This window comes from Nuphar pumila, chromosome 10 (assembly GCF_984573655.1).
Source record: "Nuphar pumila chromosome 10, dmNupPumi1.hap1.1, whole genome shotgun sequence".
Classification (NCBI taxonomy): domain Eukaryota; kingdom Viridiplantae; phylum Streptophyta; class Magnoliopsida; order Nymphaeales; family Nymphaeaceae; genus Nuphar; species Nuphar pumila.
Genome location: NC_143258.1, coordinates 85,459,540 through 85,475,339, shown reverse-complemented (window position 1 = coordinate 85,475,339; position 15,800 = coordinate 85,459,540). Strand labels below are relative to the sequence as shown.

Sequence of the window (15,800 nt, the reverse complement as noted above, 5' to 3'; positions counted from 1 at the left end):
ACGATGCATAAGTTCATATGCGGAGCAACTCTACAAACTCACTAAGAAAACACAAGTTAGAAAACAGGTCAAGTTTGCTCGGCTCCCATGAGAATGATTCTCACAAGTACCATTTTCTCAGGTCATTGCAAGCGTAAAAAAATGTGATTTGAAAGAGTGAATCGAATGTGACCAATCAAGTGTGATCCATTGTCTCACATTTTGTGAGGGATGGGATCACGATAGTAGATCATAATTCTCATCAGTCGTAGAATGGCCAAACAAGTGTGTCATACATGTCCTTTACGTGAGGACTAAATGGAACATCATCCAGAGATGTAACCCTTTAAGCCTAGCATAGTCAATCAATGATAGCATTCATCGCCAGTACATGCATGTCCTAGTACATGATTGTTCGAGACCATCCAAATGAAATACTCGTGCAAACAAGCATATAAACGTACTCAAGTGGCAAGTTTTTTCCTACAAGTTAAAATCTCAATTCTTAAAAAGCTTTTTTTGGAGTCGTTTGGGGGCAGCTTTGTCCAGAACATCACTTCCGACCACTTTCTGGCCTCTCCATGACTGGATCATCGATAAATACAGAAAGAAGGCGGTTTAAATAGTATAGAGTTTACAAGATTCCAATCCATCCCTAGATTAAGCATCAGATACCGTAAAATATGAAAAGAGAAGGCAACCAAAGATCATTCAGCTCTGGTGCCTGAAGCCCGTACGATAGATAATTGTTGCTACACTATCAACTGCATTCACTCACTCTGAAACTGAACTCCTCTTAAAGACTCTAACATCATGCTATGCCTTCAAAGAGACCAATTAGAGTTTTTGAGATTGAGGACCAAGAACGGACAATGATCACTTAAAGCAAACCTCTTCTGCGTTTGTAGTCACTAACAGTCAAGGTCAAGGTGTGCCTTCTCCCATCATTCTCCGGCACTTTCACACCAATTGTGGCTTCCACCCTCTGTTTCTTTGCCATGAACGCCAAAAATGCGCCCTGCGGCCCGCTAAATTTCTGCAGCCCGGCAAGCGAGATGGGCAAGTCAAAGTCATGCAGCAAATGTAACTCGGTTCCTGAGCCAACAGGTGCCTTCGTGTCAACAAGCTTTCCGGCACCAGCAGCTGCCTCAAGAGCAGCTGCAGTTGCCACCTCTCCAGCCTTCTCTCGCAATGCTGCAGTAGTTACTTCTTTGGCATCACCTTCTCCTGCTGGATCAGATACGTAGTAGTTTCTAGAACGAGTCCACCTTCTGGAGAAGGGATCATACCCAGCCTCACCAGCTTTCAGACTCGTATTGACTGGCTTGAGCTCAGATGCATTCTTGAAATTCTCTGCCCTATTCTTCCTGTTCATCTCTGCCAGCTTCATTGCCTTGGAGTCTTTATCCTTCACTTGCCGCGACATAGCCTCTAATTCCTGCAACTTCCCCTTGATCCTCTCCACTTCATCATGGTCATCCTTGCTCGCTGCCACCTCCATCTCCTTCCTCAGGCGATTCTTCTCTGCTGCTATGTTCAATGGCCTGGTAGAAGCAGATTTCTTTTCTTGCAGCATCTGCTTGACTGTTGCAGCTGAATACACAAAATTGCTGACCTTCTGGATGGCTTCGTGCTTCTGCAGCACATCCTCCTTGCTTGGCATGTGGCCACCACTGCGCTCAATTTCTCGTAGCAACTCCGAGAACTCTTCCTCCAGTGGGGGTGAGTCTGAGACCCGAGCCATCTGCCATCTCGCTGCTGCACTTTCATTGCCCCATACACAATTGAGGTACTTGTGTGTGGTCTTGTTCTCAAACTTGTACTGTCTATCAGGATCTGAGGAGTCCACATTTCGGACCTGGCAAAGCCTGTATATGCTGCGCCCTGTCTTGGACATTCCAATCCCAACACGAACAAAGCATCCAACAATCATATCTTCAAAGAAAGGCTCCATGAACCATTTCAGAAGCCTGGAGCGGCGAACCGTGATGCCTTTGATGTCCTCGAAGGTTGCAGCTGCTGTGGCCGATGTGTGTTCATCCTCATCATCGCTTTCAGCCAAGTTCCTTCCACCACTTGCTGCATCATCAGCGCTTGCTTTCCTACTTTCAATACTGCTGCCTTCACTCTCACTGGCACTGGAGCTGCTGCCTTTGCCTCTACCTCTGCCTGGAGGTGAATCACTGATAGGGCTGGCTGTCAGAGATTTTCTCTTTGGAGAAAATCGCCCACCTCCACTGGTAGAGAAGTCTCTTTTCTTCCGTTGACTGCTAGCATCCTGAGCCTTGCGCCTAGCTGCCAATTCAACCAAAGCGTCCTTGTATTCGCTCTTTCCAGGCTTTGATGTAGATGCACGCCCTCGGGCCGGTGGAGGAGCGATTTCTTTTGTAGGCCGGCCTTTCTTGTCACCCTGCCATGCTCCAGCTTTCTTCTTCTTCAAAATATCATCCCTGGACTCTGCTCTGTCTGCCAGGATCATCTCCCGCTCTAATTCTGTCATTTTTGACAACTTTTCCCTGTCATCATCATCTTTGTAAAGGTCACTACCCACTGCTGATGAATCATTATCGGAGTCATCACGCCCACTGTCATCGTCATCAATATGACCCTCACCCCTGTTGCCTCTGTCATCATCTTTTTCACCAGCATCAAATCTCTTCTTAAGAGGAACTTGAGATCCTGAAGGCTTTCTGCTGGCAAAACCTGGATCGTCTGAATCTTCATCCTCTGATGAGGATTTGGAATAACTGGGTTCATCAGAGTATGAAGCCTCGTGTCTCCTCTTAGTCTGTACCCTTGAGTGATGCCTACTTCCAGATGCAGTTGTCCTCCCTGCTGCCTCCAAAAGCAAGTTCTCCAAGTCTGCCATGCTTTTGTGCCCTCACAACCTCCTTGTACCCAATTATCTGTATGAATATTGATCAAATCAATGGATGATTAAACTAAAATGAACATCCTTTTTCTTACAAACCCAGAAAACAAAAGCCATAAACCAATAATGCAATCACGAATGCTTTCTGATCGATGGCATAAGAACATAGACGCAATGGACAATAAAAAACATAAGCAGCATTTTTCAAGGTCTGAAATTGGATTGCTCAGTACTCTAGTTTCTCATCCTGATTATTAAGTTATGCAGTTTTTATCCATGGAGACTTTATTCTTCTATCTTATTTTCAAACTCATGCAAATCTACAGTTCGAAATTTGGGTGGAAGTTTGGCTATGCCTCGACCGCAATCGGATGATGTTTCTGTATAAGTTTGAATTGGCCATGTTTTGTCATCATTTTATTTTCGCTTGCATTTTCTTTCTTCTTTCTTTCTATATCATGAGGTATTTGTTGAAATCTTCTCTAAGTCACCAGCCTAACTTCAAGTTAGTTTACAAGCAGCTATTCCAACTAACACTATTTTCTTATTTTTATTTATTAAAATAAAAATAATAACATTTTCTTCATAAAAACACAAAATAGAAATTCTGAGTTGGAATGTGTCCTTTTGATCTTTGATAAACGGGTGTTGAATTACAAAATGGATTGTAATTCTTCATTTCTCTTTCACCAAGATCATCTATAGATTATTTTTTCCCATGTATCAGACAGTCAATTTGTTTATCTATTTCCTCTCCAGAGAAGGAGAACCTTTACTGAAGTTTTTATTAGATCATTTGCTTGTTAATCAGAATATACCACCAAAAACATGATATTTTTATTTTACGAGAAATTTATTGGGAAAAAACTTTAGTTTGTTTGTTAATGTACTTTCTGGAGTTATGATATTTTCATATGTTTATTTAATTCATTACATTTATTTGTACGTTGCCAGACGTTCTCATGCACATAATACATATGGTTTAGGTGCTAAGCTTAATATACAGATCAATGCCTTAGCTAATTGCTTTGGGTTATTTTAATTGCAGTCCCCTCATTAGGATCATAGGCGATAGATTTCCTTGGCAGGTTAAAAGTGCCATTCTTCCCACTTTGTACATTATAATTAGCAAAGGAGGTGTTGCATTGAAGTCATTGAAGCAAAAGTACTGACTAGGAGAAGATCTTAGTAGAATCAGCTTTTTGATAATAGGACATAACAGTGCTTTTTGAAAGTTATCTAAGTAACCCCATCATCAATAAACAAGAAGAAATACTATAGGGGGAATTCACATAAATCTGGCTGAGACCAATAAAAATGTGATTGATATGCTCAGGTCTTAATTAGATGACAAAGGATAAGTGGATGCTTTTATTCCATAGTGGAGAAGGCCATGAACCAAAGACAGAGTTGAGCCATGACCCACCTCCAAAAATTGAAGGCATACTGGGACCACTTTTAGTTCAGTTGATCCTACACCTGTAGACCAGGGTTTTTAGGTGGTAATGATGAGCTGTCTTTTACAACTACAAAGCAAAAAGGATATCAACCAGCTAATATCCAATCGGGTAATAAAAATCTTTACATTCCATCCAGATATCCTATAATAATTAAAATAACTAGCAAATGCAGTAGAAGAGGAAAACAAAAGACAAACTGAAAAGGGCTTAAGGATATGGTTATTTTTTAAGAACTTTTTTTTGTAATTTTTTGGTATACATATTTATCTAATTGTTGACTGCCTCAATAGTACAATATCACAGCAAACAAACTGCTTGATAAATTTCTTATGTATTTGTGTGAAAATTTCTTATGTTTATCTAATATTAGTTGCTTAATAAATTTCTTATATATTTGTATGTACATCTGAAATAAAAAAAATTCGGATGTCAGAAAAACAATTGCCTTAAACCATCACTATTTTCTTATTTTTATTTATTAAAATAAAAATAATAACATTTTCTTCATAAAAACACAAAATAGAAATTCTGAGTTGGAATGTGTCCTTTTGATCTTTGATAAACGGGTGTTGAATTACAAAATGGATTGTAATTCTTCATTTCTCTTTCACCAAGATCATCTATAGATTATTTTTTCCCATGTATCAGACAGTCAATTTGTTTATCTATTTCCTCTCCAGAGAAGGAGAACCTTTACTGAAGTTTTTATTAGATCATTTGCTTGTTAATCAGAATATACCACCAAAAACATGATATTTTTATTTTACGAGAAATTTATTGGGAAAAAACTTTAGTTTGTTTGTTAATGTACTTTCTGGAGTTATGATATTTTCATATGTTTATTTAATTCATTACATTTATTTGTACGTTGCCAGACGTTCTCATGCACATAATACATATGGTTTAGGTGCAAAGCTTAATATACAGATCAATGCCTTAGCTAATTGATTTGGGTTATTTTAATTGCAGTCCCCTCATTAGGATCATAGGCGATAGATTTCCTTGGCAGGTTAAAAGTGCCATTCTTCCCACTTTGTACATTATAATTAGCAAAGGAGGTGTTGCATTGAAGTCATTGAAGCAAAAGTACTGACTAGGAGAAGATCTTAGTAGAATCAGCTTTTTGATAATAGGACATAACAGTGCTTTTTGAAAGTTATCTAAGTAACCCCATCATCAATAAACAAGAAGAAATACTATAGGGGGAATTCACATAAATCTGGCTGAGACCAATAAAAATGTGATTGATATGCTCAGGTCTTAATTAGATGACAAAGGATAAGTGGATGCTTTTATTCCATAGTGGAGAAGGCCATGAACCAAAGACAGAGTTGAGCCATGACCCACCTCCAAAAATTGAAGGCATACTGGGACCACTTTTAGTTCAGTTGATCCTACACCTGTAGACCAGGGTTTTTAGGTGGTAATGATGAGCTGTCTTTTACAACTACAAAGCAAAAAGGATATCAACCAGCTAATATCCAATCGGGTAATAAAAATCTTTACATTCCATCCAGATATCCTATAATAATTAAAATAACTAGCAAATGCAGTAGAAGAGGAAAACAAAAGACAAACTGAAAAGGGCTTAAGGATATGGTTATTTTTTAAGAACTTTTTTTTGTAATTTTTTGGTATACATATTTATCTAATTGTTGACTGCCTCAATAGTACAATATCACAGCAAACAAACTGCTTGATAAATTTCTTATGTATTTGTGTGAAAATTTCTTATGTTTATCTAATATTAGTTGCTTAATAAATTTCTTATATATTTGTATGTACATCTGAAATAAAAAAAAATCTGCTGTCAGAAAAACAATTGCCTTAAACCATCACTATTTTCTTATTTTTATTTATTAAAATAAAAATAATAACATTTTCTTCATAAAAACACAAAATAGAAATTCTGAGTTGGAATGTGTCCTTTTGATCTTTGATAAACGGGTGTTGAATTACAAAATGGATTGTAATTCTTCATTTCTCTTTCACCAAGATCATCTATAGATTATTTTTTCCCATGTATCAGACAGTCAATTTGTTTATCTATTTCCTCTCCAGAGAAGGAGAACCTTTACTGAAGTTTTTATTAGATCATTTGCTTGTTAATCAGAATATACCACCAAAAACATGATATTTTTATTTTACGAGAAATTTATTGGGAAAAAACTTTAGTTTGTTTGTTAATGTACTTTCTGGAGTTATGATATTTTCATATGTTTATTTAATTCATTACATTTATTTGTACGTTGCCAGACGTTCTCATGCACATAATACATATGGTTTAGGTGCTAAGCTTAATATACAGATCAATGCCTTAGCTAATTGCTTTGGGTTATTTTAATTGCAGTCCCCTCATTAGGATCATAGGCGATAGATTTCCTTGGCAGGTTAAAAGTGCCATTCTTCCCACTTTGTACATTATAATTAGCAAAGGAGGTGTTGCATTGAAGTCATTGAAGCAAAAGTACTGACTAGGAGAAGATCTTAGTAGAATCAGCTTTTTGATAATAGGACATAACAGTGCTTTTTGAAAGTTATCTAAGTAACCCCATCATCAATAAACAAGAAGAAATACTATAGGGGGAATTCACATAAATCTGGCTGAGACCAATAAAAATGTGATTGATATGCTCAGGTCTTAATTAGATGACAAAGGATAAGTGGATGCTTTTATTCCATAGTGGAGAAGGCCATGAACCAAAGACAGAGTTGAGCCATGACCCACCTCCAAAAATTGAAGGCATACTGGGACCACTTTTAGTTCAGTTGATCCTACACCTGTAGACCAGGGTTTTTAGGTGGTAATGATGAGCTGTCTTTTACAACTACAAAGCAAAAAGGATATCAACCAGCTAATATCCAATCGGGTAATAAAAATCTTTACATTCCATCCAGATATCCTATAATAATTAAAATAACTAGCAAATGCAGTAGAAGAGGAAAACAAAAGACAAACTGAAAAGGGCTTAAGGATATGGTTATTTTTTAAGAACTTTTTTTTGTAATTTTTTGGTATACATATTTATCTAATTGTTGACTGCCTCAATAGTACAATATCACAGCAAACAAACTGCTTGATAAATTTCTTATGTATTTGTGTGAAAATTTCTTATGTTTATCTAATATTAGTTGCTTAATAAATTTCTTATATATTTGTATGTACATCTGAAATAAAAAAAATTCGGATGTCAGAAAAACAATTGCCTTAAACCATCACTATTTTCTTATTTTTATTTATTAAAATAAAAATAATAACATTTTCTTCATAAAAACACAAAATAGAAATTCTGAGTTGGAATGTGTCCTTTTGATCTTTGATAAACGGGTGTTGAATTACAAAATGGATTGTAATTCTTCATTTCTCTTTCACCAAGATCATCTATAGATTATTTTTTCCCATGTATCAGACAGTCAATTTGTTTATCTATTTCCTCTCCAGAGAAGGAGAACCTTTACTGAAGTTTTTATTAGATCATTTGCTTGTTAATCAGAATATACCACCAAAAACATGATATTTTTATTTTACGAGAAATTTATTGGGAAAAAACTTTAGTTTGTTTGTTAATGTACTTTCTGGAGTTATGATATTTTCATATGTTTATTTAATTCATTACATTTATTTGTACGTTGCCAGTCGTTCTCATGCACATAATACATATGGTTTAGGTGCAAAGCTTAATATACAGATCAATGCCTTAGCTAATTGATTTGGGTTATTTTAATTGCAGTCCCCTCATTAGGATCATAGGCGATAGATTTCCTTGGCAGGTTAAAAGTGCCATTCTTCCCACTTTGTACATTATAATTAGCAAAGGAGGTGTTGCATTGAAGTCATTGAAGCAAAAGTACTGACTAGGAGAAGATCTTAGTAGAATCAGCTTTTTGATAATAGGACATAACAGTGCTTTTTGAAAGTTATCTAAGTAACCCCATCATCAATAAACAAGAAGAAATACTATAGGGGGAATTCACATAAATCTGGCTGAGACCAATAAAAATGTGATTGATATGCTCAGGTCTTAATTAGATGACAAAGGATAAGTGGATGCTTTTATTCCATAGTGGAGAAGGCCATGAGCCAAAGACAGAGTTGAGCCATGACCCACCTCCAAAAATTGAAGGCATACTGGGACCACTTTTAGTTCAGTTGATCCTACACCTGTAGACCAGGGTTTTTAGGTGGTAATGATGAGCTGTCTTTTACAACTACAAAGCAAAAAGGATATCAACCAGCTAATATCCAATCGGGTAATAAAAATCTTTACATTCCATCCAGATATCCTATAATAATTAAAATAACTAGCAAATGCAGTAGAAGAGGAAAACAAAAGACAAACTGAAAAGGGCTTAAGGATATGGTTATTTTTTAAGAACTTTTTTTTGTAATTTTTTGGTATACATATTTATCTAATTGTTGACTTCCTCAATAGTACAATATCACAGCAAACAAACTGCTTGATAAATTTCTTATGTATTTGTGTGAAAATTTCTTATGTTTATCTAATATTAGTTGCTTAATAAATTTCTTATATATTTGTATGTACATCTGAAATAAAAAAAATTCTGCTGTCAGAAAAACAATTGCCTTAAACCATCAATGGTTCAGCATTTAGCCAGGGATTATTTTATGTTGTTTGGGAGATTGCATGTGAGAAGGGAACTATAAAATCCAACAGTTCTAACTGAATATCCCAAATAAGTTCAACATAGATTTGGTAAATTGTTCGCTGGGATTCTGATAGTGCTCACAAACAAGCAGGCAAAAAGTGTCAAATCCATTGAAGTTGTAGATATCATAGTTCTCATACTAGCTACCACAGACTGCCAGTTTTAAAATATAGCCTAAAATTCATTGAACCCCTGAAAACAAAACCCTAAATCCAAAATCAACCAATTAACAAACCAAATGAACCTTAGAATGAAACCAACTGAACCATCGCAAAATAGAAAAGAAATAGCTCTAAATAAAATCGAAAGAGAAATTATCGTTGCAGATGGAAGAGACTCTAAAAATAGAGGTGACGCCAGAGATGGAAGCAAGCCAGAGCCAAATAGAAACAATAGCAAAACGTTTTGGCTCGTTTGTGGCTGTATCCAGCGTCGTTCGTGAAACCTCCTACAGGTGAGCGCTCTCTCTCTCTCTCTCTCTCTCTCTTTCAGTGATGCAGAAGAAACATTTTGCTAAGATTTATATTTGGCTACGGCTCGCTTCCATCTTCAGCATCACCTCCATTTTCAGCGTCTCCTCCATCTATAGCAATAATCTCTCTTTTGATTTTATCTAGAGGTATTTATTCCCCATTTTGCGATGGTTCGATTAGTTTCATTCTAGGGTTCGGTTAGTTTGTTAATTGGTTGATTTTAAATTTAAGGTTTTGTTTTTAGAAGTTCGATGGATTTTAGGTTATGTTTGGAAACTGGTAGTCTGTGGTAGCTAGCATGAGAACTATGAAATCAACAAATTCAGTGAAATTGATACTTTTCGTCTACTTGTTTGAGAGCACTATGGGTCGACGATTTACCAAATCCATGTTGAACTTGTTTGGGATCTTCAATTAGAACGGTTGGAATTTATAGTTCTCTTTATAAGAAAGTGAAAAAACACCACAAAGATATCTCTCAACAAGCTCTCACAAATGCACCATAAGAACCACTAAGGTTCACAAAGAGAACTCTCAAATATAAACTACCCGAAAAGGGTATAAAAACATAAAATAAATGACTTTAATGAATAGGGATAAAATCCCATACAAGAAGTATACAAGGGGGAATAGTGGAAATATATATAGGGAAGAGGAGAGGAGCCTCAAGGGAGTCATTGGACTCCCAACTGCTCTATTAGAGCAGTTAGAAGTCCAACAGCTCCCTTTGGGGCAGCACCTTTTTTACTTGGTCAAAAAGGTGAAGCCTATATGGGTCCAAAAAAGAGGATTTAAGTTAGTTCTAGTTGGGTTTAAACTAGAACTAATCAAACTAAAAACTAACTAGAAAAAAAAAAGAAAAAATATTACAAGGAAATACTTGAGCTGCCTATGAGATTACATACGAGATATAAGATTTCATATTTTAACACTCTCCCTCAAACTTACGGTTGGATAACCGAAAGTTTGCCTAAGAGAAAGTAAAATCTAGGAGCAGTGACAGGCTTGGTGAAGAAATCAGCCAAGTGATATTCTGAAGCAACATAGGGAAGATTGATGGTGCCGCGCAAGAATTCCTCTCAAACGTAATGATAGTCCATTTCTATATGCTTGGTGCGTTCGTGGAATGTCTGATTGCTTGCAATGTAGATAGAACTCTTGTTGTCACAACACAGATTTGAAGCTTTTGAACTTTCAACTCCCATATCAAAAAGGAGACGTCAAAGTCAGACTAATTCCATAGTGGTTGTGGCCATTGCCCTATATTTAGCTTCTCTTGATGAGAGGGAGACCTTTTGTCGCTTCTTGCATCGCCATGACACCAAGGATTCTCCCAAGAAGACACAAAAACTTGTAGTTGAGTGGCAGTCATTTGGATCACCACCCCAATCTACATCAGTATAAGCAAGCAATTCTAAATTAGAAGAAGCAGATAAAAATAAACCTCGAGAAATTAAATTTTTAATGTATCTAATAATGCGTAGGACTGCACACATATGAATAGAAGTTGGGGCATACTGAAATTGACTAGCTGTATGAACAGCATGTGCAATGTCAGGTCTTGTGATAGAGAGGTACGATAGAGCCCCGACAAGTTGTCTACATGGAGTTAGATTCTCGAGTAGTTCTCCATCATCAATCTTCATCTTGACATTCACAATTTCAGGAGTATCAATATGTCTTTCATCTGAAATATCTGACCTGTCAACAATATCCAATGCAAACTTAGATTGAGTTAGCAAGTATCCCCTAGGTGAGTGCAACTTCTATACCAAGAAAGTATTTCAAGAAACCCAAATCACTCATTTCAAAATGTGTTTTTTAATGTCATATACTCCCTGTTTATCACTTCCGGTGATGATCATGTCGTTAACATAAAGTAGAAGGATGATAATACCTGTATTAGAATTCTTAACAAACAAAACTGTGTCAGTAAGACAAAAACCAAAACCAAAATCAAGCATAACCTTACTAAACTTGTCATATCAAGCTTTTGGAGCTTGTTTGAGACCATACAAAGCCTTGTTCAGACGGAGAATTTTCCCTTTAGAGACATTCATTCCTGGTGGTAGGTTCATATATACTTCTTCAGCTAAATTTTCATTAAGAAAAGCATTTTTGACATGCATTTGAAAAATATATTATCCTTTTATTGATGCAAGCGCTATTAAAATTCTAACAGTGGTCATTCTAGCTACGGGAGCAAAGGTTTCTTCATAGTCTATTTCATACTCTTTGGAGTAGCCTTTTGCCACCAATCGGGTCTTGAATCTTTCAAGAGTGTCATCACTCTTAGTTTTGACCTTGTACACCAAGTGACACCCAATAGGTTTCTTGTTGTTTGGAGGATGGTCTTGAATGGACCAAGTGTTTGCTTTTTCTAAGGCTTCTAATTCGACTTTCATAGCCTCAGGTTTATTCTTGGCTATCTCATAACTAGAAGGTTCTTCATAAGAATGAATTAAGGTAATAAAAGCTTGATGTTTTGGTGAAAAGGACTCGTATGATACAAATTTTTTACGAGCCCTCGAAATCCTAGTGGATTTTCTAGATGAAGTCCCAGATTCTTGTTCCCATGTGTATTTATCCAGAGCGTATTGTCTTTCTAGGTTTCCTCGTCTAGAGTATTGAATGCAATCCTGACTGTTGCTAATAGGATCAGAACCAGTCACATCGGTCTAATTATCTAGATCAATTTCTCTTTCACTATCTCTTGGGACTAGATCCAACAAAAAGGAATATTCATCTATTTCAGTAGAGCTTTTGTTTTCAAAAAAACTTTCATTTTCTAGAAAGGATATATTCCTTGAGACATATAACTTATTATTTTTAGGATTAAAATACCAGTATCCTTTTTTATGACTTGCATATCCTAAAAATGCACAGGGGACAGCTCAGGGAGAGAATTTATCATTCCTATCCGTAAAAACAAAGCATTTTCACCCAAATACCCTCAATCTAGAATAATCAAGAACTTGTTTAAAAAGCTTTTCAGTAGGAGAAATATTGTTAATCAAGGATGAGGGCATTCTGTTGATAAGATAAACCGCGGTCAAAATGGCTTCGGCCCAAAAACTCTTAGGGACTTCATTTGTGATGAGTAATGTTCTAGTTGTCTCTATAATATGTTTGTGTTTTCTCTTAGCTAACCCATTTTGTTGCGTGGTATAGGGACATGATTTTTGGTATGAAATTCCATATGAGTTCAAATATTCTTTAAATTTAGTAGACAAAAATTTTCCCCTTGAATTAGTGCGAAACATAGAAATATCATTTTTAAATTGATTTTTGACCATATTATGAAATATTTGAAAAAATGAGAACACTTCATACTTGTGTTTGAGAAAGTAAATCCAGGTATATCGTGTAAAGTCATCTACAAAAATTACATAATATAGAAAGCCACCTTTTGATATAACCGGTGCAGGACCCCAAACATCAAAATGTATTAATTCGAGTGGTCGAGTAGAAACAAAAGTTCTTTCTTGAAATGGTAGACGTTTCATTTTTCCACGAATACATTTTTCACAAGTGAGTTTCAAAATTACAAAAATTTTCCATGTTTGGAAAATATTGAAGCTTGGATATACAGGGATGTCCAAATCTTTGGTGTAAAAGATCCAAGCCTAATTTTTGAACATTGCAGCATAATATTTTCTTGGGTAATTCCAAAAAGTCCATATAATACAGTCCTCCTTCTCTATGGTCTTCCTCAATCAGCTTCCCTGACTGATGATCTTGTACTTGACAATCATGAGAAGAGAAAGAAACATTACACCCATGATCAGTTAATTGAGAGATAGATAAGATGTTTAGATTAAGCTTAGGGATATATCTATTTTTTGGAACACAAAAGCCTTTTGAGTTTTGAGAGCTATTTTCGAAATTTCGTATTCTTTTTATCTCAAGGGCTGATACATCCGCAGTCAAAACATTCGATCCACTTGAGATATAACAATGTGACAGTAATTTTAAATTTGGTGTCATGTGAAAGGAAGCACCAGAGTCAAGAAATCATTGGGGTTTACCTGGATCGGAGATGCCAACGAAAGAAAGAGCAGCTCCAGCAGAGGAAGAAGTTCCTTTAAGAAGAGGTTGTAGGGCCTCCACCAACTGAGTCAGGGACATGTTTCCAATGGGTACCTCATTGGATTCTTTCGTTGATTCCACAGCAGCTACCTTCTTCTCATAAGTTTTCTTCAACTTTGGACAGTAAGTTTTAACGTGTCCCGGTTCATGACATTAATAACAAATAATCTTTCTTCTTTCAAAATCGCTTCCTTGCCTTTCATTATTCGTCTTTCCAATATGTGGTGGTTTGTATGTGCGAATGTGATTGCCTGGTCTTGATACAGCTAGAATTGTATCATCATCACTCTTGGTGACTCGTTTCTTGAGTCCATTCTCTTTCATACTTAGCTCCTCAATTGTATCTTCAATAGAGGGAACCTTTTCCCGATGTAGAAGAGCGGACTTGGTGGTTTCAAATTCGGGTGTCAACCCATTGATAAATTGAAAGAAATGCTTCGCATTTACTTGATTTTGGTGAAGCTCAATATCTTGTGGGCAATGCCACTTTGGTTCAAGAAGGGCCAACTCTTCCTATAGCTCGGATAAGCTATTATAGTATTCCCTAATACTCTTCTCTCCTTGAATCATATTCCAAACCTTTTATTCCAGATTACAAATGTGAGCAATATCTTTAAGAGAATATATTCTCTTAAGATACTCCCATGCATCATTGGCGTGTTCAAATTTTGCGAGACTTGAACACTTCTTTATATCCACACTAGAGATAAGCCAAGACATGATCTTGGCATGACCCATTCTCCATTCTTTCCAATTTTTCTCATACGTGGAAATAGCCTTAATTTTTTCCATCTCCGAAAGAGGTACTTCTTTTCCTCCTTCTTTAGTGAGAGTTAGTTGAGGTTCCTCATCGGTTCCATCAACTACGCCCCATAGACCTTTTCCCCAAATGAGATGCTTCATGATAGAAGCCCATGTAACATAATTTGAATCGTTGAGTTTTATAGGCTTGATGGTGACATTATCATTGTCATCCATTTTACAATCTTGAGAAAGAGAGGGGAAGAACAAAAACAAAGGAATATTTTTACCACAAGGAGCACGAATGAATAGCCTTCCAAGCTTTTCACGGCCACACAATCAATTCTTCAAAGAGATCTCACTTTCTTGAAAAACCTTAAGTGACACGCTTCCCAATGCACATCTATCAACCCGACTCTGATACCATGTAAGAAAGTGAAAAAACACCACAAAGATATCTCTCAACAAGCTCTCACAAATGCACCATAAGAACCACTAAGGTTCATAAAGAGAACTCTCAAATATAAACTACCTGAAAAGGGTATAAAAACATAAAATAAATGACTTTCATGAATAGGGATAAAATCCCATACAAGAAGTATACAAGAGGGAATAGTGGAAATATATATAGGGAAGAGGAGAGGAGCCTCAAGGGAGTCATTGGACTCCCAACGGCTCTATTAGAGCCGTTAGGAGTCCAACGGCTCCCTTTGGGGCAGCACCTTTTTTACTTGGTCAAAAAGACCTTTTTGACTAGTCAAAAAGGTGAAGCCTATATGGGTCCAAAAAAGAGGATTTAAGTTAGTTCTAGTTGGGTTTAAACTAGAACTAATCAAACTAAAAACTAACTAGAAAAAAAAAGAAAAAATATTACAAGGAAATACATGAGCTGCCTATGAGATTACATATGAGATATGAGATTTCATATTTTAACACTCTTCTCACGTGTCAGTTTCCAAACATCATAAAATAGTCACTGGCTAAATGCTCAATCATTGATAGCTTACGCAATTGTTTTTCTAATAGCATGTAAAAAATTTATTTCAGATATAAATACAAATATATCAGAATTTTATTAAACAATTGGTAATAGATAAAAATAAAAAATATTTACACAAATACATAATAAATTTAGCAAGCAGTTTGTTTGCTATAATATCATTCTATTGAGCATTTTATCAGACAGTTAGTGATACTCATTTAAGTTTTTCAAAGTAACATAAAAAACTTCAAGAAAACTACATATGCCCTTAACCTTATCCCAATTTTCGTCTCCAATCACTCAACGAAAGTTTAGATCATCCACCTTATAACAAGCAAAAGTGTTCTTTTATATCAAGGCACATTGTAATATGAAGTATGTGGAGTTTCATCGGGTGGAAGCATCAAAAAACTTTTTTGATGTAGGAATATCTAATTCCTTTGTTACAAGTCAAAAATTATGAAGTCTTGATGGAGAAACCTTCAGATACTTGATGCTCTTTCTAACAGAATGAATTTGCTCCTTAATTACTT

General features: G+C 36.0%; 1 protein-coding gene across 3 annotated transcripts in view; it reads right to left on the bottom strand.

The window, feature by feature from the left end:
* Window positions 1–580: 580 nt before the first annotated feature.
* Window positions 581–15,800, bottom strand: part of LOC149827163 (protein RTF1 homolog) — a 35,670-nt gene continuing 20,450 nt past the window's right edge. For all 3 annotated transcript variants that reach the window (XM_090019187.1, XM_090019188.1, XM_090019189.1), the window contains one exon: window positions 581–2,885. In XM_090019187.1, the coding sequence (XP_089875313.1) occupies window positions 860–2,848 (1,989 nt within the window). In that variant the 5' untranslated portion in view covers window positions 2,849–2,885 and the 3' untranslated portion in view covers window positions 581–859. The remainder of the gene's footprint in view (window positions 2,886–15,800) is intronic.